The 22,757-nt window shown below is 64.1% G+C and overlaps 1 protein-coding gene across 2 annotated transcripts; it reads left to right on the plus strand.

Annotated features, from left to right (window-relative positions):
• The first annotated feature begins 3,306 nt into the window (after positions 1-3,306).
• PARD6A (par-6 family cell polarity regulator alpha) lies at positions 3,307-21,523 on the plus strand. Of its 2 annotated transcripts, none has more exons than XM_039502606.1 (3): positions 3,307-3,463; positions 5,308-5,530; positions 20,416-21,523. In XM_039502606.1, exons 1-3 carry the CDS (start codon positions 3,401-3,403, stop codon positions 21,162-21,164), a joined length of 1,035 nt encoding a protein of 344 aa, XP_039358540.1. In that variant the 5' UTR covers positions 3,307-3,400; the 3' UTR covers positions 21,165-21,523. The 2 variants fall into 2 exon arrangements, with proteins under 2 accessions (XP_039358540.1, XP_039358538.1); XM_039502604.1 differs by having other exon boundaries at positions 20,413-21,521.
• The last annotated feature ends 1,234 nt before the right edge of the window (positions 21,524-22,757 follow it).

Here is a 22,757-nt window from a genome sequence, read left to right on the forward strand (position 1 = left end):
CTCCAGCTCTCCCCTAGCACAGAGGTTCTCAAACCATTTCAATGGGGTCACCAGGGCTGGGATAGACTTGCTGGGGCCTGAGGTCGAAGCCCAAGTCTGAGGGCTCAGCCCCGGCTGGCAGGGCTCAGGTTACAGGCCCCCTGCCTGGGGCTGAAGCCTTTGGGCTTCAATTCCCCTCCCTCCCCCGCACCCCGCACGGGGCAGTGAGACTTGGGCTTTGGCCCCTTCCCCCCCCACACCCCTCCTGGGCCACGGGGCTCAGGCAGGCTCAGGCTTTGTTCCCCCTCCTGGGGTTGTGCAGTGATTTCTGTTGTCAGAAGGGAGTCACGGAGCAACGCAGCTGGAGAATCCCTGCCCCAGCTGATATGAAGTGAGGCACTTAAGTGTTGTCAATAAAACACTCGATGACATATTGAAACCTGACCCTGTGGGGCCTTGTGAAATGAACAGAGATGAACCTCACCAGAACTAACCGGAGCGGCTGCACTGTCTGCACTGTTCATGCTCCCAACGACTTCACCAAATATCTCCATGCCCTCAAGCTGCTGCAGAATGCCCACCCCCCCGCGCTGGCCAGTGCCGTCAATGCCTGTGCCCAGATCTCCATGTACCTGTCCCAGCCAGCAGCCTCCTTATGCAGAGACCCTTCCGGAGAGCCATCCTCATCACACTGAGCCTCATTCACCCCCAAACGGACCAGCTTCATCCCCCCCTCCCAACACCCCCCCAAGCCACCCTCATCCTCCTCACCTCCCCTGGGCAGGTCCCCCGTCCATGGCCTGGCCCCAACTCCTGCCATCCTGCGGCATGGCCTCTTCCATCTAATGCCCCACACCCCAGGGCATGGCCTGGCCCCAACTCCTGCAATCCTGCGGCATGGCCTCTTCCATCTAATGCCCCACACCCCTGTCCATGGCCTGGCCCCAACTCCTGCCATCCTGCGGCATGGCCTCTTCCATCTAATGCCCCACACCCACGGCATGGCCTCTTCCATCTAATGCCCCACACCCCTGTCCATGGCCTGGCCCCAACTCCTGCCATCCTGCGGCATGGCCTCTTCCATCTAATGCCCCACACCCCAGGGCAGGGCCTGGCCCTAACTCCATCTCCTGGCCCTGGGGCATAGCCTGGCCCTAAGCCCTGAAATCCTGGGGCATGGTCCCTTCCATCTCCTGCGGCAGGGGTGGCAGGTTTGTATAATTTTTGGTGGTGCCCAGAACAGGTCCAAGTCCCGTCCCCGCCCACCTGCCTTGGGAGGGCTCAGGAAGAGGGTTGGGGTGCAGGGCTGTGGGGTGGGGCTGGGGCTGAGGGGTTTGGCTGTGGGAGGGCTCAGGAAGAGGGTTGGGGTGCAGGGGTGAGGGCTGGGGCTGAGGGGTTTGGGTGTGGGAGGGCTCAGGAGGAGGGCTGGGGTGCAGGGGAGGGGTGGGGCTGGGGCTGAGGGGTTGGGCGGTGGGAGGGCTCCGGAAGTGGGCTGGGGTGCAGGGCTGTGGGGTGGGGCTGGGGCTGAGGGGTTTGGGTGGGGGAGGGCTCAGGAAGTGGGTTGGGGTGCAGGGGTGAAGGCTGGGGCTGAGGGGTTTGGGTGTGGGAGGGCTCAGGAGGAGGGTTGGGGTGCAGGGGAGGGGTGGGGGTGGGGCTGGGGATGAGGGGTTTGGGTGTGGGAGGGCTCAGGAAGAGGGCTGGGGTGCAGGGGAGGGGTGGGGTGGGGCTGGGGCTGAGGGGTTTGGCTGTGGGAGGGCTCAGGAGGAGGGCTGGGGTGAAGGAGGGTGGGGTGGGGCTGGGGCTGAGGGGTTTGGCTGTGGGAGGGCTCAGGAGGAGGGTTGGGGTGCAGGGGTGAGGGCTGGGGCTGGGGCTGAGGGGTTTGAGTGTGGGAGGGCTCAGGAGGAGGGGGGGGGTGCAGGGGTGAGGGCTGGGGGGTGGGGCTGGGGCTGAGGGGTTTGGGTGTGGGAGGGCTCAGGACGGGGGCGGGGGTGCAGGGCTGAGGGGTGGGGCTGGGGCTGAGGGGTTTGGGTGTGGGAGGGCGCCGGAGGAGGGCGGGGGGGCGGGGGGGAGGGGGGGGGGTGGCGCTGAGGGGTTTGGGTGTGGGAGGGGCTCGGGGCTAGGGCAGAGGGTTAGGATGAGGGGTGGGGCTGCCCCTTGCCCAGCGTGGGGCAGGAGCAGTGCCTGCGGGCGGGGGTTGTGTGCTGCGGGAGGGTCCCGCCGGAAAAGGGAAGGGTCCGAGGCGGCAGGGCAGGGTAAGGGCAGCCTGCCCTGGCACTAGTGGGTGGGGGCACTAGGACCCTGCGGCGGCAGTTAACGCCCGGAGCAAGCGGAGGGGAGGCAGCGGGGAGCTGCAGGGTTGAGACAGGGACGCTCCGGGGGAGGCGCGGGGGCAGCAAGTGGGGCCGGGGGAGAGACCCGGCCCCAAACATTGGTGGAGCCGAACCCCCGGGCCCTGAATCTTGCTGGAGCCTGGGCACCAGGGCCTGAGCCCACACTCCTCACCGCCCCGCCCTGCGCCTCCTGGGGCACGGCCCCCCCGACACGCTCCTGCCCTGCGCCCCGGAGCACAGCCCCCCCCCCGACACGCTCCTGCCCGGCCCCCCCGGAGCACGGGCCCCCCCGACACGCTCCTGCCCGGCACCCCGGGGCACGGGCCCCCCTGGGACACGCTCCTGCCCTGCACCCCGGAGCACGGGCCCCCCTGGGACACGCTCCTGCCCTGCGCCCCGGAGCACGCCCCTGACACGCTCCTGCCCTGCACCCCGGAGCACGGGCCCCCTGGGACACGCTCCTGCCCTGCACCCCGGAGCACGGGCCCCCAACACGCTCCTGCCCTGCACCCCGGAGCACGCCCCTGACACGCTCCTGCCCTGCACCCCGGAGCACGGCCCCCGACACGCTCCTGCCCGGCACCCCGGAGCACGGCCCCCCCAACACGCTCCTGCCCTGCACCCCGGAGCACGCCCCTGACACGCTCCTGCCCTGCACCCCGGAGCACGGGACCCCTGGGACACGCTCCTGCCCTGCGCCCCGGAGCACGGGCCCCCCCCCCCGACACGCTCCTGCCCTGCGCCCCAGAGCACGGCCCCCGACACGCTCCTGCCCTGCACCCCGGAGCACGGGCCCCCCGACACGCTCCTGCCCGGCCCCCTGCCCGCCGCAGCCCCTGACACTACACCTTGGCGCGCTCCCACCCCCGTTACCTAGGCGACGTTGTCAGCAATCTTCCATCCCGACGCAGGGGACGTTCTGAGCCCGCCCTCGGGCCCGGCCTCCGCCAATCCCGTGGCGGCCCCTAACCTGCTCGGGATGACGTCATGGCCGGTGAAAACCCCCCGTGGCCGCAGGAGCCGCAGCTAGTGCGGGGCGGGCAGGCGGCGGGAGGAGCAGCCGGGCCCGGCCCGGCCCAGCTCGGCCCAGCATGGCCAAGCACCATCGCACCCCGGCGCGGAGCCCGGAGCCCGTCATCGAGGTGAAGAGCAAGGTGAGCGCCCGCCCGCCCCGCCCCGGGCGCCGCGTGCCGCGTGCAGCCTCCGGCCCCGGGGGAGGCCCCGGGTCCCTGCTGCAGGGGGTCCCGCGCGGCCCGGGGCTGCAGCCGGGGCAGGACGGCGCGCTCCGGCTGCCGCCAACTCAGCCCGCGTCCCCACCGCTCTGGCGGATGCGGGGTCGAGCGGGTTGTTCCGTGCACGGGGCTGCAGCCAGGCGGGCTCAAACCGCCCTTCCGTGCCGGGGCTGGATGGCCCGAGTCCCGGAGGCGGCGGGAGCTACCTCGGGCGCCCTGTGCGGCGCGGAGCCCTCGCAGGAGCCGGTAGCTTATGCAACGCTGCAACAGAGCCGCGCTGCCGTCCTGCAGGCTGACAGCTCGAGCATCGTCCCCGGGACGCCCGTGGGCTGCGCGAGGAAGGGCCCTCGCCTGTGGACGGGCAGATCTTGCCCGGCTTGTGCCAGCCGAAACTTTGCCTCTCTGACCTGGGGGAGAGAAAAGCAGGTTCCTGGCTGTGCCCCCCTCCCCCCCGGGAATACACCTGGCCTCCTCTCTGGCATCTGTGCCGCTGGAGCCAGGCTAGCGGCGGCAGGACAGTGCCTTGCGCCTGCTGCTTTGATCGGCTTCCCTTTGTCTCTCTGTTGGGTGATTGATTTTCCGAGGGGAGCAGTAATGAGGGAGGATGCGGGAGGAAGCGCCTGGGTTGTCTGAGGAGAGATGAGGGGCTGTGTATGCAGCCTGCCGTGCCCGGCATAGGGCAGAGAAGTTCCCTTGCACCAGCACCCCCCCCCATTAACCCTTTATGCTGCCAGCCTGGACTGAGTGCCACGGGTCTGAGTGTCCCCGCTGCCACAGCAGTGCAGGTCTGCCCGGTGGTCACGCCACCGCGGCTCAAGTTGCCGTGTAGATTTGTTATCATTGCCTCTGGTACGGGGCTCCGCAGGAGGGAGCGTGGGACACGGGGCACACCCAGGGGCTTGGCTCCCCTGACAGTTGTCTCCCCGATGGGTTTTAACCTTGCTGCTCAGAGGCTCTAGTAGCAGCAGCTCCTCGGGGAACCGTGGCTGTGGAATTGCCTCCTGGCACCGGAGTGCCTTGCCCTGCTGCTTGCATGTGCCAGGCTTACAGTTGGTCAGGGAGGCCTCTGCAAACCCAGCGGTGGAAGTGGAGCACTGGCTACCGGGTCTCGTGAAGCTTGGCTTACAGGGGAGTGAGGGGACGTAGAGGCGGCTTTTGTGTCCCTTCCTGTGCGGCAGCCTAGCGATAGGTGACCCAGGTCTGCTTTCTCTGCCTTGCAAGGGACTTTCCATAGCCCCCTGCAATGGTGAACACACAGTGGCTAGAACTGGCCGAGCACAGAAGCAGTGCTTCTGGTGAGACCTGGGTGTGTGACCCTATTCAGGCCTCCTTGCACCTGGGACCTTCCCTCTGCTTTGCGCTGCCACCTGGCATTCCCAGTGGCACCTCTATCCCACTGGCCTGACTTCTCTGCCCACACGCTAGGTCCAGGCAGATCCTTGGTCTCTGGACCCCATATGGGCCAGAGGGTGCCTCGATGCAGCTGTGAGTCAGTCAGTGTGGGGTGGGAAGGAGCCGCCTGGAGGGCTGAGGGTGCCGGGGTGAAGCTCAGGGCTCCTGGGGGAGGAGTGGGTGTGGGGGACCCAGTGTAGTCTGACCTCATTCCGTGTGTGTGCAGGCACCAAGCCCTGGCCATCTCTGCTGGTGAGAGCCCCTGACTGATCCCCTATGGGCTGGGCGTGAAGTGAAGCGTGGGGCAGAGCTGAGGCAGAGCCCCCTGGCTGCCATGCTGGTCTCTGGCCCTGACCCCTCTTCTCTGCCCCCAGTTTGACGCAGAGTTCCGCCGCTTTGCTATGAAACGCTCCAGTGTGGGCGGCTTCCAGGAGTTCTACCAGCTGATCCAGACAGTCCATCAGATCCCCCGCGTGGATGTGTTGTTGGGGTACACGGACGTTCACGGGGACTTGTTGCCCATCAACAATGACGATAACTACCACAAGGCGCTCTCCTCCGCCAACCCGCTGCTCAGGATCATCATCCAGAAGAGGGGTAAGTCAGGGCCAGCGGGGTACCGTCGGCTGCCCACGTTGGCCTCGGGTTCCTTACCTGGCTGAGAGCTTCCTCCAAGGGGAAAGTGGGGAGAGGATTGCGTTGACCTGCTATTCCAGAGCACTAAACATCAGACCAGCTGCAGCCTGTGTTTTGTGATAACTCTGTGGTATGTTGGTGCCCAGGCACTTCAGCTGTGTGTTAGTGTTGGGACCTCTTGTTACACAGGGGAGCATAGCCAGCTGGCACACGTGATCAACCAGTAAATTTTTATATCCTGGCTCCGATGGGAACTGTTGGCTGTGATGGTTCATTTGCTTTGATGGTGACTTGTGGTCCAGTGGGAGTAGGGTGACCAGATAGCAAGTGTGAAAAATCAGGACAGGGGGTGGGGGGTAATAGGAGCCTATATAAGAAAAAGCTCCAAATATCGGGACTGTCCCTATAAAATTGGAACATTTGGTCACCCTAAGTAGGGGGGGGGTGGACTTCATATTTGCAGCTGTTGTGCCTATAGTAATGTCCTAGGTGGGGGATGTGATTTGAGGACGGGGGGGTCTGGCTGTGCCTTTTCCTTCTCTTGCATTTGGGGCTGGGAGGGCCTGACCTGTTATAAAATGATTATAGTCAAAGAAGGAGAATCTCCTGGATGCTTGACGTTTCGGTTTATTCTTAAACCTACCCCAGCTCTGGGGAAAAGTTTGTCTAGGACCTAGTACAAATACAGTCTGTGGCACTATCCCTGGTGATTGCAGCAGCTGTGTCCCCTAGTGCTGTTCCTGGAACTGCACTGACCTCTGAGCACGGCTGGGAACCCAGCGGCGCTGGCAGGCGCAGGGGCTCTGCAAGCTGAAGTTGCTTCTCTTCCCATTGAGAGCGAGCGAGGGCTGTCACTGCGTCTGCAGCCCCGACGCTGGCTTTGCCCACCCGGCCGGATCCATAGGAGCGGGAGCAGAACCTGTTTATCTTGGAGCTTTATAAGGCAGCAATATCAAAATCCCTGAGGCCTTTCTTAGGAGCTTGCGAGAGTTCCTTAAGCCATGGCTCTCTCCTAGGGTGAGCAGATAGAAAGTGTGAAAAATCAGGACGGGGGTGGGGGGCAATAGGCACCTACATAAGAAAAAGCCCCGAATATCGGGACTGTCCCTATAAAATCGAGACATCTGGTCACCCTACTCTCTCCCCAGGACTCAAGCAGGGCCCGGCGGCCTAGGGCAGGGAGGCAGAAGTTGTCACCCATCTCACAAACTGCATTGATGCATCATTCCCATCAAACAAACAGGGCAACAGCGAAGTGTCTGAGGGGCCCCTGCTTGTGCCCTCTCTCCTGCACTGGGCCTTGTTTAATGGTCGTGTGCTCCCGGCGAGATGGTTCTGGGGTGTGAGGCCACAGATTAAAGCCCTTGCAGAACAGGCTGAGGAGGAGGGAGGGATGGCTCGGTGGCTTGAGCATTGGCCTGCTAAACCCAGGATTGTGAGTTCAATCCTGGAGGGGGCCATTTAGGGATCTGGGGCAAAAATCTGTCTGGGGATTTGTCCTGCTTTGAGCAGGGGGTTGGGACTAGATACCTCCTGAGGTCCCTTCCATCCCTGATATTCTGTGATTCTATGACTCTGTGGAATGGGTGAAACTAGTTAAGTTTCAACAGAAGAAATACCAGAGAATTAAACTCCTGCAGCTTTAAAGCTCTGCTGCCCTGCAGGGTAATTCAATTAAAGGACACACAGTTCCTGGAAGGTAGCTCTTCTCTTCCAGAGGGCAGGTGAAAGTGTAAGCCACTGGGCCTGGGATTTATCTCCTCCCAGCATTCTTCACTTCTTGACATGCAGTGATGCTGCGCGCTGCTGAGCAGTGAAGGTGTTCCACCCCAGAGATGGGTAGCGAAACATCTTTCATTACCCATATATGCAGATCATAAGACCAAAAACTGAAATACATGTATGGGAATCTGCTGCATGCCTATAACTGCTTTCATCTGGAAGGATCTCGGCGTGCTTCCAATGGTCTAATGCATGCAGGTGCTAGGGTGACTTCGGTCACTGCTGAAATGCAGCTTCCTTGGAATGGAACAAGCTTAAATGTACACAGGCGCTTAGGACAGGAAGTGGAGGCTACCATATGCGATCACCACTGCAGGGAGGATTAGTCAGCAGATTGCAAGGCTGAGTGTCAACTAGATTTAGTCCTGGGCAAACATCATGATTCTGGCTAAAGCGCCAGTGGGTCTTTACAGAGCACATGTGGCCATTAGCGGTATCGGCTGCCCGCTCTGAGGGGCAGCACAGCGCCCTCTAGGGCTGTGCCACAGCACTGCTTTGAGTACCGCTCTCCGAAAGTGTTGCCTTTTGAACTGCCAAACATCGTCCCTGCTGATGCCTGCGGCGTGCTCTGCTGGTGCCCTGTGGCGCCCCTTGGGAAGAATGACGCCCCAAGCCAACCAGAGGGCTGGGGATTCCCCTGCTGTCACGTACAGGGCACCCGAAGCCCCGAGTTCCTAAATGGCTTGGAGTAGCCAGTCATCTGCCTCTGGCATCAGAGCTCTCAAAGCACGAACTGGAGGGAGGAGACTCTCCACGCAGCCCTGAGCTGTTCACGCTCTCGGATCTGAATACTTGTTGGGAGCCAGGTCTCAACCCCTCTGGGGAGCCCCCTGGTCTCGGCCTGTTTGTCCTGTGGGGTGGCTGAGAAGGGTTTGACCCTCCTCTGCCCAGTCTGCACGCTCCTAGGCGGGCGCCTGCCAGCTACAGAGGAAAATATTGGCAGATCGCTGTGGGATCAGAGCCCAGGACGCACAGAAGACAGAGCCCATGTCCAATCTTTGGCCCGTCTCTAGCCCCTGCCATCTGAGTGAATCCCAACCCTGGCGAAGTGAGGCTGGCCCTGTTTCCCAGGTCGGGGAAACTGAGGCACAGAGAGGGGCAGTGACTTGCCCCTGATCAGGGAGCTGCCAGCTCCAGTCCCTGGGCTCTAGGTGCTAAAGCAGCCGTCCGCTCCGCAGGAGTGCAGGCACAGCCGGGCCCAGGCTTCCAGCCGCCCCAAGGGGGAGCAGCGGGGGGACTTCACTTTGAATGACATAGTCACATGTTTGTCTGTGAGTGAACAGACCTAAAACCCAGTGTCTGGCAGCCGCTGCCTGGAGCGCTGGCTTGGGAGCAGGCCATGGACTGATGATACCGTGCTGCCACTGGGGCATGGAACAGGCAGCAAGCTGGCCCCCGCCACGGGGCTCTGCCGGGCTCGGGCGGGCCCCCGCCACGGGGCTCTGCCCCCCAGCCAGCACTATCGCTCCAGCTGAAGCCGGGAGGGCTGAGCCCGCTGCGCCGGGAAGGCCCTTGAGCGCAGCCAGCGTGAAGGCGTGGGAGACTCCCCAGACCTAGAGCACGGCCCAGCAGTCTGCCTGCCTGCACGGCGCTGGCTGCGTCGGCCGAGTGTTCAGAGCAGCCAAGATAAAAGGCCGGGGGAGGGGGGGGAGTCTGGCTGGACTCCCCGGTGAAAACCGACTGCTCCGGGGGGGTTCTGGGCTGGCTTTCCCGCAGCAGTGACGGGGGAGATGTCTGGGAGCCGCTGATGTGAGGGTTTTAACAGGCTCCGGTTCACCTCCAGGCTGGGCGGGAGCTAAAGCTGGCCCAGATGAAGGCAGCGTCCCCTGGGCCCCCCTTCCCAGCGGGGCTCCTGCCGAGGTCCCACTAGCGGTGCGCTCGGCAGATGGAGGCTCTGACACTAGCCAGCTGGAGGCCAGGCCCCCAAGGGACAATGTCCTGAGAGGGGAAAAGGAGACCGGCTTGGCTCTGCCCCACAGTAAGCAGGGCCTGTGTGTGTGCATCCCCCGCCCCTGGGGGAAGGTTGGGCCTGGGGTGCTGGGCTCTGGGAGTGCCCCAGAGGTCCTGGAGGATCTGGTTCCAGGGCCCTCCCAGTCCGGGGCACCTCTGCTGAAGCTGGAATGGCAGTGGGACCCCCAAGTCCCAGGGGGTTAGCTGGGAGGGGCCCTTGGGTAACCACCCCCTCCTCCGCACAGGCCCTCCTCAAGCACTGGCTGGAAAGGAGTCCGAGCTCCCCTGCGCTGGCAGGCCGGGCGGGGGGCACTGCCAGAAGCTACCCCCAGACCCCAAAGCTGTGTCTGCTCTGCCTCTGCTCTTCCCACATCCTCCTGGGAGCTAGCATGAGAGTGGGGGCTGGGGGGCTGCCAAGGGTCTGGCTCTGACCTGCTTGGGGAGACCAGTGCCGCTTCCCGGCAGCCGTCCCACCCGCTGGTCTCCCTTGGCAAAGCCAGACTGTCCTGGGAGCAGAGCATGGGACGGGCCTCGGGCCCCTCGCTGGGTAACACTGCAGCTGGGCCCTCACGGCCTGCGATTGTGCAGAGCAGCAGGGCCCGGCCAGTGGCTGGAAGGGAGACAGGGCGAGTGTGGGGCTGCCTGAGCGGGGTGGGTGTGTCAGGCTGGAGCGTGTTCCCTGGGGTCGGGGCAGACTGAAAACAGAGTCCACAGCACAGCCCTTAAATCGCAGCCTGTACCGAGTTCTCCTGGCTGGATCCCAGCTGGGGAGCCGCCTCCTACCCGCCAAGACTCTCCCTGCGGCCAGGGCCAGTGCAAGGATGTTTCGCACCCTAGGTGAAACTTCCACCTTGCGCCCGTCCCCAAGCCCCCGCCCTGAGGCACACACCCCCCCCCGCGGCAGCTCCCCCTCTCTGCCCTGAGATGCCCCGCCCCCCCGTGGCAGCTCCCCATCCCCCACCCTCTGCCCTGAGGCACCCCCCCTGCCCCAGCTCACCCCTGCTCCGTGCACAAGCACCCTGTGGCTGCTTCACTTCTCCCGCCTCCCAGGCTTGCGGTGCCTAAGCTGATTGGTGCCGTAAGCCTGGGAGGCGGGAGAAGTGACGCAGCCACGGTGTGCTCGGGGAGGAGGTGGGGCAGGGGTGAGCTGGAGCGTGCTTCCCTGCCCCAGCTCCCTCCGCCTAAATGCCGGCAGCGGCCGAAGATGGCACCCCCCAAATCCTAGCGCCCTACGCAACAGCCGAGGTCACCTAAATGGTTGCACCGGCCCTGCCTGCAGCTCTGGTAGGGTGCAGGACTCCCCTGCCCACACTGCTGCTTTGTGCTGCGAAGCAGCTGCCGCAAGCAGGATCACCTGCTCCCCCAGAGCGGGCTGCGTTTCGGGGGTGTGGGGAGCAGGTGATCCTGCACCAGCTCTGGGGAAGCGAGGCACCGTAGAGATGTAGGGCTGCGAGGCACCGGGATGCGCAGGCTGAGGAGGGATGGAGCCAGACCTGCTTGATCTGGGGTCGCTCCGAACAGGGCCGCCCAGAGGATTCAGGGGGCCTGGGGCAAAGCAATTTTGGGGGCCCCTTCCATTAAAAGTTGCAATCCTATAGAATAGGTGCTGAGCCTAGGAAAGGGAAGTGTTGGGGGAGGGGGCTTCCTTCTGGGGCTGTGCTGCTCTGCCCCCCGCTGTGCTGCTCCGTTCAGGGGGGGACGCTGTGCTGGCAGCTAGTGAGCGATTTATTGTGACCACCTGAGTGTGGGGAGATTCCCAAATCTCCGACTGTACGTCCAGGGCCACGTGCTGGATGGGCCCTGCCAGCCTTCCCAGCAAGGAGCCTCGGGTTCTGGCTCTGACACCCTTGGTTGCTAGCGAGGGGCTGATGGGGGCTGGGGCTCTGAGTGTGGGGTGGGCCCCTGCCATCTGGGGTCAGGACGGGACACCAGCCATACAGACCTCCCCTGGCAAGAGACGTGTTGGAGTCCAGGGCAAGGAGGGTGAGACTCGGAGTTCTCCACTCGCCCCGGTCCCCTCCCGCTCAGCAGGGCCGGGTGTCACTGGGGCTGGGGGCTGTATTGTGCAGGATGACACGTGCCATCACAGCGCAGTGTCTGCAAAGCCCCGTCCCAGGCTCGCTGCTGAGTGCCATGTAGCTCTGCACTCCCGGGTGCGAGCCCGGCTGTGCACTGGCTCGTTTGCACGGTGCACCGTGGCTGTTGGAAGCAGAATGCGCTTACCCCCGGAAGGCCAGGGGCAGGCTCTGGCCATCTTGGGCAATGGCTCCTCGCTGTGGGGAGGTGGCACCGTGGGCTCCCGTGAGCCAAGGGGTTGGGGGGAGTGGGGCTCTGCCGGGATCTGAGATGATCTGGGTCCTCCTGAACCCACAGTCCTGGAGCATCCCCCCTTCTCCCCACGTGCGCACACACTGCCCTCAGCGACTCCCTGCATTATCCCAGGCGTGGGGCAGAGCTGACTCTGCAACTGTCCCATCTGTTCCTTTAACCCTCCAAGGAGTCGTGCAGGGGCAGCTGCTGCGCAGAGGAGGAACCTGCCGCGCTCTCTCCTGTCACTGCAGCAGATGTAGAATCACAGACGTGTCGGGCTGGAAGGGACCCCGAGAGGTCACCTAGTCCAGCCCCTGCGCTGAGGCAGGGCCGAGCAACCTTGACAGGGGTTTGTCCAACCTGCTCTTAAAAGCCTCCAGAGATGGAGATTCCACAACCTCCCTGGGCAATTTATTCCAGGGCTTAACCACCCTGACAGGAAATTTTTCCTAATGTCCAGCTTAAACCTTCCTTGCTGCAATTTAAGCCCATTGCTTCTTGTCCTATCCTCAGAGGTTAAAGAGAACAATTTTTCTCCCTTCTTGTAACCGTTTTCAAGCACATAAAAGGTTATCAAGTCCCCCCTCAGTCTTCTCTTCTCCAGACTAACCACACCCATTTTTAAATAAATCTTCCTTCACGGGTCATGTTTTCTAGACCTTTAATCATTTCTGTCGCTCTCCTCTGGACTCTCCAGTTTGTCCACATCTTTCCAGACATGTGGTGCCCAATACAGCCCAGAATGGACCTGTTGCAACTACATGACACTGATGACTATTCAGTCTGCAATCTGCTGTGAGCCACAGATCCTTTCCAGCAGTGCTACCACCTAGCCAGCTATTTCCCAGTTACTGTGTCGGTGCATTGGAGTTTTTTCCCTCTCTATGTGTAATACATGGGACTTGTCTCTATTGAATTTCATCTCGTTGCTTTCAGACCAATTCTCCAATTTGTCAGGGTCGCTTTGGATTCTAACCCTGTCCTCCAAAGTGCATGTGACCCCTCCCAGCTTGGGGTCATGTGCAGATTTTGCAGGCAGGCTCTTCACTCCATTATCCGAGTCATTAAGGAAAACACTCACTAGCCCTGGGCCTAGGGCAGACCCCCGCGGGATCCCACTCGACACGCCCTCCCAGTCTGACAGGAGCCATCGGTCACGACTCTGAGCGTGGCCTTTCAAGCCGTTGTGCAGCCAGCTAGACCACGTTGCCGCAGCTTGTTTGTGAGACTGTCATGTGGGACCGTGACAAAAGCCTCACTAAAATACAGTTCGAGCACATCTGCTGCTTCCCCCATCCAGTGAGGTCAGGCGCCCTGTCACAGAAGGAAATTAGCTTGGGTTGACGTGACTTGTTCTTGATAAATCCATGCTGGCTACTCCTTGTAACCCTCTTATCGTCTAGGCCAATGGTTCTCAAACTTCTGTCCTGGTGACCCCTTTCACGTCGCAAGCCTCTGAGTGCGACCTCCCCCCCCCCCCCCTTATAAACTGAAAACAGCTTTTTGTAGATTTAACATCATTATAAATGCTGGATGCAAAGCAGGGTGTGGGGTGGAGGCTGACAGCTCGCAACCCCTCAGGCAATAACCTCACGATCCCCTGTGGGGTCCCAACCCCCAGTTTGAGAACCCCCTGCTCTAAGTGCTTACAAACTGACTGATGGCTGACATGTTCCAGTATCTCTCCCGGTATCAGAATCAGCCTGACTGATCTATAATTCCCCAGATCCTCTTTGTTCCCCCTTTTGAAGACAGTTCTGACGGATACGTCAATTTCCTGCAGTCTCCCTGGACGATCTCACTGTATGACGTCTGTGTCGTCATGGGGGACCAGGGATTGCCTGTAATTCCAGGGGGGTGAGTGGCCACAGCTCACCCCACGAACTAAGCACAGTGGAGAGTGTAAAATCAAGGTAAAATCACTCCGCTCCCCTTTCCCCTCCCCCCGCCCCGATGTGCCACCATCTGGAGAGGGTCACGGGCACTGGTTCACACTGGATTCTCCAGAGGCCAACAGACAAGGAAAGTGCTTTGGGATCAGCTGACTCAGGACCTGCTTCTGATCCAGCAGCTGGACAGGCCCTTCTGTCCAATCCTTCCTGGGAAGGGCTGGGGCTTTGGCCTCCGGAGGTCCCATAAGACTGTTGCGTGACCGCTGGGAAGTGTTCAGGATGTTTGTAGGAATTATTATTTTTCTCTGTGGTGCTTTCATCTTAAGATGCTTACAAAGGCCTGCGTGGTGACTCGTCACGGTGGGCAATTTACAGCTGGTCGTAGCCTCTGGCGAGAGATCAAAGGCCTCTTTCGACAGTCTGGCTTGCTGGGAATAGCACGGTGTCGGCAGAGAACCGTGCAGCCTGGAAAAGCCCTGGTCCGGGGTGGAGAGACACGTGTCTCTGCCCAAGAGAGGTGACGGCTGAGGAGCTGGGAGCCAGGAGCGGGTGCCTCGGCTGGACCCACATAGGGGGATACCGGCGTGTTGCCTGAAGTGTGACATAGGTGCTATGTCCTAGTCCTCTGGTGGAGCTCGGCAGGTGGGGAGCGCGGGGGTGGGGGGTGGCAAAGGGCTGCGCAGGCAGTTCGGCTTCCGGGGAACATCGGAGCCCTCGGGTCCCTGACAGTGTTACCAGGGGCCCAGGTGTTCCCCAACACTCCTGTCCCCCCCCCCCTCAGCTGGGACTCTCCAGTGGCGAAGGAGGGCAGTGTGGCTATCACCACCTCACAGAGGGGAAACTGAGGCACCAGGGGCACTGACTTTCCCAGGCTCACCCAGCCCAGCTCTCCCGAGTTCCAGTCCTGTGCTCTGCCTGCTCAGCCTCACTTCTCTGGGCGCTGCCCATGTATCCGGCAGGGAGCGAAGCACGGAGCCCATGGTGGTGAGTCCCCAGTGAGCCTGCCTCCGCAGCAGAGACCTGGCCCCAGTTCCCAGGCCCAGCCATCTGCTCCCGTGGGCCACTGACGCTTGCAGCAGCCCCTGGGCAGTAATGACGGGATGGGGGCAGAGACCCCACTGTGACCAAGGAAGGCTTCTGTGATGTGGGGGCCCCCCACCACCTCCCCCTTGTGGGCCAGGTGCCCTGTGGGCAGCTGCTGGGCATGGTGGGTCCGGGCGGGTTCTCGGGGTTGTGGGGAGCTCGCAGCCTGATAAGAAATGGCCCTGGCTCTGTCCTGGGCATGTGGATTCTGGCTCCATCAGCGGCCTCCTCCTCAGGCTTGTGTCGGCGGGGGCAGCCAGGCAGCCCCGTTTGCCGCCGCGGCTGCCCCGGAGGAGGGGCTGCCGAGCTGCTCGCATCCCCCAGTGACTCAGACAGCAGAGAGTCGCGCACAGAAATAGCTGGGAAAGGCCTTGCCGCGTCTCCTGGGCTAAAAATACAGCGTGGTGTGTGCACGGCCAGATATTTATAGCCAGCAGCCCCTGCAGGCGGGCGTGTGCCGGGAGAGGCGCTCGCTGCTCAGCCAGGCAGGAGTCCCCGGCAGGGCTCACGGGCTGGGCCTGGACAGCCCCGGGGTCTGACCCTTCGCAGCCCGGCCTAGGCTCTCGCCTCCCCCCACCTGTCCGTAAACTCCACATCAAAAGCTTCACGGCGCTGGGGAAAGAAACCGGCCGGCTGGCGGGACCCACACTCTGCTCTGCCTGCAGGGGACAGCACCAAGGAGCAGCCAGGCGCTGCAGGGGGCTCAGCACTGGCTGCGATGCCCCAGTGAGGTGCTCGGGGGGGGTGTCTCTGCCAGGTGCAGGCAGGGGCCTGGGTGACTGTAGGGGGGGCTCTTCTGACCCCATTGTGGTGCTAGGGGCTGGATGAGCCTGACGGCTCCTGGCTCCACGAACCCTTGGGCACTCTGCTCTGGGGTGTCATTAGCTGTGGGCTGAGCCGCCCCCTGGGCTCAATTCACCCCCATTCACTCCCCCCCCGATCAGCCCTGACCCCCCACCCCAGGGGCAGGCTGGGGCGCACTGTGGGCCAGAGACAGCCTGGGGGGGAGCCCCAGGGACTCAGGATGTGCTGCTGCAGGGGGGGGGGGTCTCCTCGGCTTAGCACTTGGGCCCCAAACCTTGGCCCCTTGAGCTGCTCCGAGCTGGTGTCCGTTGGCCTGTGGGAGATCCCAGCCTGCCCTGCTCCTTGCCGTGGGTTCTCTGCCTCGCCTGGCTGGCAGAGGGGGGCTGTGCCTGGAGTCTCCGTGGCCCCAGTGGCAGCAGCTGGGATTGGGGCACCGGCACCGCCAGGGTCTGGGGTCGTGGGGCAGCTGTGCGCAGAGGGGTCTCCGTGGCGCCAGCTGCCTGGGCTAGGGGCACCAGGGGCCTGTCCCTAGCTGGGGAGGAGGGTTGGCTGTGAGCTGCCAGTCCCAGAGACCCCCCTCTCCGTGCAGGGGGGTGGGGGCGGGGGCGGGCTGGGAGCCTGTCTCTCCCTGGCGTCTCGTGGGGCGTGGCTGCTGCTCCCTGCTGCCGAGAGCTGGTCATCTGCCTGGCCTGGCATAGAGACGTCCCCCCTCCTGGTGATCCACCCCAAGGGGTGGGCTCCCCGTCTCTGCTGTGGGTGCCCTCGGAGCGCTGGGTGGTGCTGCCCTGAGCATCCCCCCCCTCCCCCGGCATCCTGGGACACGCATGGGGGGAGCAACCAGCGGAGCCAGGGAACGTGCCCGCGGGCTCCTGCATGCCAGCCAGCCCTGGCTCTCTGCCCCAGCGGGAAGAGGCCAAGCTGGCGTGCAGGTGACCTGAGCTGGTGCTTGTGGGAGCTGGCAGCGCCAGGGTTAACTCCATGGGGCATGACTCACAGTACGATTTAAAGCTGAGTTATTCAGATTCCTCTAATCCCAGCCCGGCACATGCCATGTAATCCCCCAGGCCCAGCTCGACTGGCGGGTACAGCCCCACCGCTGCTTTCACCCACCGCTGTGCCAGCACGTGCCCGGCCACAGGGAGGGACAGCAGCAGGCCAGGGCAGAGCAGAGTGGGGTGTCCTCGGCATGGGCCCCGTCCCGATCAGAGGCTGCATTGCTCCCCAGGGCTGGGCTAGTGGCAGGAAGGGAGGGGAATTGCTGCCATGTGAGTCGGCTAATGCCAGCTCCTCCGGGACCAGGGCGAGCAGAGAGCATCCTGAGCTCCCCCCTCCCAGAGCATCGGGCGTGCTTGATGTGCCAGTCAGCCTGGGGCGGGGGCTGGGCTGTGCCAGGGAGACCCCCCCACACCCCGCAGGCTGGGGGGAGTCAGCAGCTACCGTGTGCGAGGGAGGGGAACGATGGGGGTATGTGGGCAGGGGAGGCAGTGGTGGGGCCGGGCCTGGCGCGGTAACACACCCTCAGCCACGGGCTGCCCATTTCTGGGCCTGGCATCTCCGAGCTGCCCTGCCCTGTGGCGCGCTGGCGCTCGGCCTGGCCTGGGGGTCTCGGCTCGTGGCTTCCGTCACCAGCGCGAAGGGCGTAACCTGGGTGAGGGCAGCCGAGGCTGCAGAGCGTGATGTGATCCATGGGCACGAGGAGGGGCAGCAGGGCAGCTGGAGTGGGAGGGGGCAGTGGTCTCTCGGGCAAGGGGTCTGCCGGCTGCCCCAGTGGAAGCACCCCCCCACCCGAGTGGGGCAGAGGGCAGTCCGGTGTTGGAGGGGAGCAGGGGATGGGCTGGAGCCCAGGGGTGAGGGTGCATCCCAGAGTGTGAGCCAAGGGGGCCCGTGGCAGAGATCTGGGGCTGGCATCTCTGTGCCCATGGGCAGGTGGCCTGTCCTGGGGGGAGGGCTTGGGGAGACCTGCGGCCTTGGGGGAGGGGAAGAGAAGCAGGGAGGGGCTGGGGGGTTGGTGGGGGATCCTGGGCAGATGTCCGGGTGGGGGCCTCGCAGAGCATTCGGGCAGCGCTGTCTCCGCTCGCCCCGTCCCTGGGCTGACATGGCCCAGCAGGCCCTGGCAAGGAGCGCCCCGTGCCAGCCCGGCAGCGGGCAGAGCTGAGGAGCTGCCCCCCGCTGGCTGTTTGGCCCCTGGTCTAGCTGAGCTAATCCCCAGAGCGGCGTTCCCATGGCACTGCCCTCTCCGCTGCCATGGCAGCCCGGGCTGGGCAGGAGCCCACGTGACGCCAGCCGGGCCTGGCACCCGGCCGAGTGCCCTGGGGAGCTGTCAGCGGGGCCGCCCACGGGGGGCAAGTGGGGCAATTTGCCTCAGACCCCCCAGGGCCCCCGCGAGCCCTGGCCTGGCGGCGGTCTGGGTCTTTGGCGGCAGGGGGGCCCTTCAGTGCTGCCGAAGACGCGGAGGGTCCCCCACTGCCAAATGCCGCCGCAGACCCGGACCGCCGCTGGGTGAGTACAAGCACCGCAGCTCCCCCGCTTTGCCCCAGGCCCCCGAATCCTCTGCCCGGCCCTGGCTGTCAGGACAGCGCGGGGGTGGCATGAAAGGCTCAGAGCACTTCACGGCCGGGGAACCTGCTCCCGTCACCCCCAGGTTCCCTCTCTTCAGCCCGAGGGACGCTGCCCAGCTGAGGCCGGCCCAGGGCAGGGCTGGAACCCTGTTGCCATGAAGCTCTGGGGCAGACGTGGGGCTTGGTGCTGCTGCTTGCCCCCTCGCGGCAGGCCTGCCCGGCTCCTTGACCCCTGGGGGTCCTGCAGGAAGGGTCTGTCGCCCCAGCCTGGCCAGTCCTGGATTCTGCCATCTGCGGCTGGCTGGCGTGATGCTCGTGTGGGCAGCGCCAGCCCTGGCTGGTGGCCAGAAGGAGCGTTGGTGCCCGGGGCTGAGCTGAGCAAGGCCACGATGCTCTCGGCAGCCAGCCGGGGGCGCTGCTGGGGCACACGGCTCTGGAGCTGGGGCAGGCATAGCCCAGCGGGAGGCTCCCGTTGGCCCCATGGGCCAGGCAGGTGTCTCTGGGGCTACACAGACAGCTCAGTCCCTGGGCTCCCCAAGCTGCGGCCCTGCCAGGTGCCTCTCCCCGTGCTGTGAGGTGGGCGACGAGTGGGAAGGGACTTGCCCAGCGTGATAGACCCGGGAGTCCTGGCCCCTGCTGTGCTCCCAGGCAGGCCGTGCCATGTCGACATTGTCATCTCTGAAACTGCAGCGCAGACCCGCCCCCACCCTCCCCCCGGTGCCCCGTGTCCCCTGCACAGCACGGCCTGCCCGCAGCGGGTACCAGCCGGGGCCTGGCTCTGGGGCAAGGGGAATAGAATTTCCCCAGGACGCCGGGGTTCGCACCAGGCCCTGGAGGGGGGTTGTGGGACATAACAAGCACAGCTGCTCGGGTGGGGTGAAACCCTCCACTCTGCTCCCTTGGGGCTGGGACAGCTGGATGCCTGACACCCCCTCCCCCCAGCTCTCCAGCCACCCCCAGGCCAGTGAGCTGGGATCCCAAGGGGGGGAGGGCAGGGCTTGAGATCCCAGGGTGAGGGGCCCAGCCCAGTCCTTCCCCTCCCCCCACCCTTGCTGTGCCCTTATCAGAGGGCTCCAGGCCTGCCCTGCCAGAAGGGCGTTTGCTGGGGGAGGGGCTCTTCCAGGTAGGGGGGCGGGTGGAGATCATGGGCTATTGCAGGGGTTGGGGGGGGGGTTCCAGCTGGAGGGGTGGGGGCTGGGACACTGGTTCTAGGGCTGAGCAGAAGCAGCTGCCTGGTCCCTGTGGGGCTGGTGTGGTTGGCAGTGACCAGAGGGTTCCCCACCCAATTCAGCCCGGGGATGGCACCGTGGAGTCTCGCTGCTGACCCCTCCTGCCCGGCCGCGAGGAGCAGCCAGTGACGCTGCTGCCCTGGGCTGGTCGGCCATGCCAGCTGCTGCCTAGGCTGGGACAGCTCCGCGCTCCAGAGTGGCTGCCAAGGTCTGCAGGGGGCTCCTGGCCCAGGCGGCAGCACCCAGGGGCTGGAGCAGGGCAGAGCCAAGAGGACGAATTCAGGCGTCTCGTCCTCGTTGGTGGCTGTGATACCTGGAGAAACATCCTGATGCCTCAGCGGTGACTTGGGTCTCCATCCAGGGAGAGCCCAGACCCTGAGTCAGGAGGGGTGGCAGGGGGCAGGGGAAGCCCAGGGCTGAGTTAGCAGGGGCTGCAGGTCGGGAGTGAGGGGCACCGGCAGAGCTGGGAGAGCCCAGGGCTGAGTTAGCAGGAGGCTGCGGGTCGGGAGTGGGAGGTACCGGCAGAGCTGGGGGAGCCCAGGGCTGGGAGAGCAGGGGGCTGCGGGTCGGGAGTGGGGGGCACAGGCAGAACAGGGGGTGCCCAGGGCTGGGAGCGAAGGGGGCAGCGGGTCCGGACTGGGGGGCACCCGCAGAGCTAGGGGGAGCCCAGGGCTGGGAGAGCAGGGGACTGCGGGTTGGGAGTGGGGGCACCGGCAGAGCTGGGGAGCCCAGGGCTGGGAGAGCAGGGGCTGCGGGTCGGGAGTGGGGGCACCGGCAGAGCTGGGAGCCCAGGGCTGGGATAGCAGGGGGCTGTGGGTCGGGCGGGGGGGGCACCGGCAGAGCTGGGGGAGCCCAGGGCTGGGTGAGCCGGGGGCTGTGGGTCGGGAGTGGGGGGCACCGGCAGAGCTGGGGGAGCCCAGGGCTGGGCGAGCCGGGGGCTGCGGGTCGGGAGTGAGGGGCACTGGCAGAACTGGGGGAGCCCAGGGCTGGGAGAGCAGGGGGCTGCGGGTCGGGAGTGGGGGGCACCGGCAGAGCCAGGGGTTCCATGTCATTAAAATAACCCAGGAAGCCAAGTGCAAAGCCAAAGCAGGGAGGGGCTTCTGCCGTGGGTGAGCCTGGGCTGTGGGTCAAGTTCCTGCTCTCGGCCACTTGCTGCGTTGGGGCTGCTGGCTGTGGGGCCTGGCTGGGGCCAGCGGGTTCCTGTCTGACCCCGGCGCTCTCCTTGTTCCCTGCAGCAGAAGCCGACTCCAGCGTCTTTGCCTCCAACTCCCTGCAGCGGAAGAAGAAGGGGCTGCTGCGGCCGGCGCACCACCGGGCCAAGCCGCAGCTGCTGATCGGCCTGCCCCAGGACTTCCGGCAGATCTCCTCCATCATCGACGTGGACATCCTGCCCGAGACGCACCGGCGCGTCCGGCTGCACAAGCACGGCTCCGACAAGCCACTGGGCTTCTACATCCGTGACGGCGTCAGCGTGCGCGTGGCCCCCCAGGGCGTCGAGAAGGTGCCCGGCATCTTCATCTCCCGCCTGGTGAAGGGCGGGCTGGCCGAGAGCACGGGGCTGCTGGCCGTCAGCGACGAGATCCTGGAGGTGAACGGCATCGACGTGGCCGGCAAGTCACTGGACCAGGTGACGGACATGATGGTGGCCAACAGCCACAACCTCATCGTCACCGTCAAGCCGGCCAACCAGCGCAACAACGTCATCCGCAGCAGCAAGGCCTCGTGCAGCTCGGGCGTCTCGACAGACAGCACGCCCAGCCCCGCCTCCCACTACCTGAGCCACTACAGCACGGCCGAGGGCGAGAGCGACGACGAGGGGGACCTGGTCATCGAGAGCGACGGCACCGCCCGCTGCCCCAACGGCGGCCTCCTGGACAAGACCTGCCAGCAGATCCTGGCGCTGCCCGGCTCCCTGCACTCGCTGGGCAGTGCCAATGGCAGCCGCGGGGGCAGCCTGCAGGAGGACGGCACGCTCCTCACCCTATAGAGCGCCGGCCCCCCTCTGGGTGGGACCTCGCTGGCATGGGGGCAGCGGGCAGTACGGAAGGCCCTGGCAGCCAGCCGGGCCCTGCCCCAGCCTGTCTCCTCTCCGGCAGGCCCAGGACGCTGGGCGCCCCATCCCCACCGCAGGAAGGGTGGCAGCCGGGCATGGAGATGTGAGCGCCGAGCCCTGCCCCTCCCCCGTCTGTGGGGCTCCCCCACCCTTGTGGGGAACCAAATGACTAGACACTGCCCCTCTCAGGCCCCACCCCCGGGCCAGACCCCCCCCCTTCCCCCCTTCCCTGCCAGTCAAGTGGGTTTTTTAAATTGTTTTATGAAAATATGCATCATAAATTAATATATTGCGATGGGCCATTAAACCTTTTCTAGAAAGTGTTCGCTCATCTCTTGTGCTCGCCCTGGGGCAGGTCCCAAGAGGGGCCAAGGCTCAGGGGTTGCCCCACCCCCACGACTGGGTAACGAGGGGCAGGGTGACACGCCCGGCAGGCCCCTGGGGGCATCTCCGCTCTCTGGGGCAGGGCTGCCGCTGACACCCATAAGGAGGGGAATGGCTCCTCCCCAGCCCCCACCTCGCTGCAGGGCAGTGGCTGCACCCTACAGACCATTGGGGCCCGATCCGGAGCCAGGTAAGTGCCCAGCGCGCTGGCACCCCAACCCTCTATCCCACAGACATCCCCTGGGGGCGCAGCCCCGTGCAACGCTCTGTCCCCATGGAGCAGGACTTTCACCTCCCCAACTTCAAAGGGGTTTACACCCTCCCAGCAGGGCCTGGGGGTCCATTCGGCATGAGGGCACTGGGGTCTGCCAACCCCCCTTCCAGGTTCAGGAGTCGTAAATCACCAGCCCTCGTGCAAGGATGTGGCATGAATCACGTCACAAGTCCCTGGGGTATCAGCTGGGACTCAGCGCTACCTGCGCTGCTGGCGGGCAGCCTGGCCCTGCTCTCAGGGTCCTCCCTGCAGTAAGCAGCTGTTCCCTGGGCCCAGTGGCCGCTCCTCCCTCCAGGCCTGGGTGCTGCCCAGCCTGCTTTAGTGCAGTACCACGAGGAATCAGACTTTAAGGTCAGAAGGGACCATCTAGTCTGACCTCCTGCACAACGCAGGCCACAGAATCTCACCCACCCACTCCTGTATCAAACCTGTGTCTGAGCCATTGAAGTCCTCAAATCATGGTTTAAAGACTTCAAGGTGCAGAGAATCTTCCAGCCAGTGACCCATGCCCCACGCTGCAGAGGAAGGCGAAAAACCCCCAGGGCTTCTGCCAATCTGCCCTGGAGGAAAATTCCTTCCCGACCCCAAATCTGGCGATCAGCTGAACCCTGAGCATGTGGGCAAGACTCACCCGCCAGCACCCAGGAAAGAATTCTCTGTAGTAACTCAGATCCCACCTCATCTAACATCCCATCACAGACCACTGGGCATATTTACCGCTAGTAAAGACGAATTAATTGCCAAACTTAGGCTACCCCATCATACCATCCCCTCCATAAACTTCTCAAGCTTAGTCTTGAAGCCAGATATGTCTTTTGCCCCCACTGCTCCCCTTGGAAGGCTGTTCCAGAACTTCATTCCTCTGATGG

This window comes from Mauremys reevesii, linkage group 16 (assembly GCF_016161935.1).
Source record: "Mauremys reevesii isolate NIE-2019 linkage group 16, ASM1616193v1, whole genome shotgun sequence".
Taxonomy (NCBI): domain Eukaryota; kingdom Metazoa; phylum Chordata; order Testudines; family Geoemydidae; genus Mauremys; species Mauremys reevesii.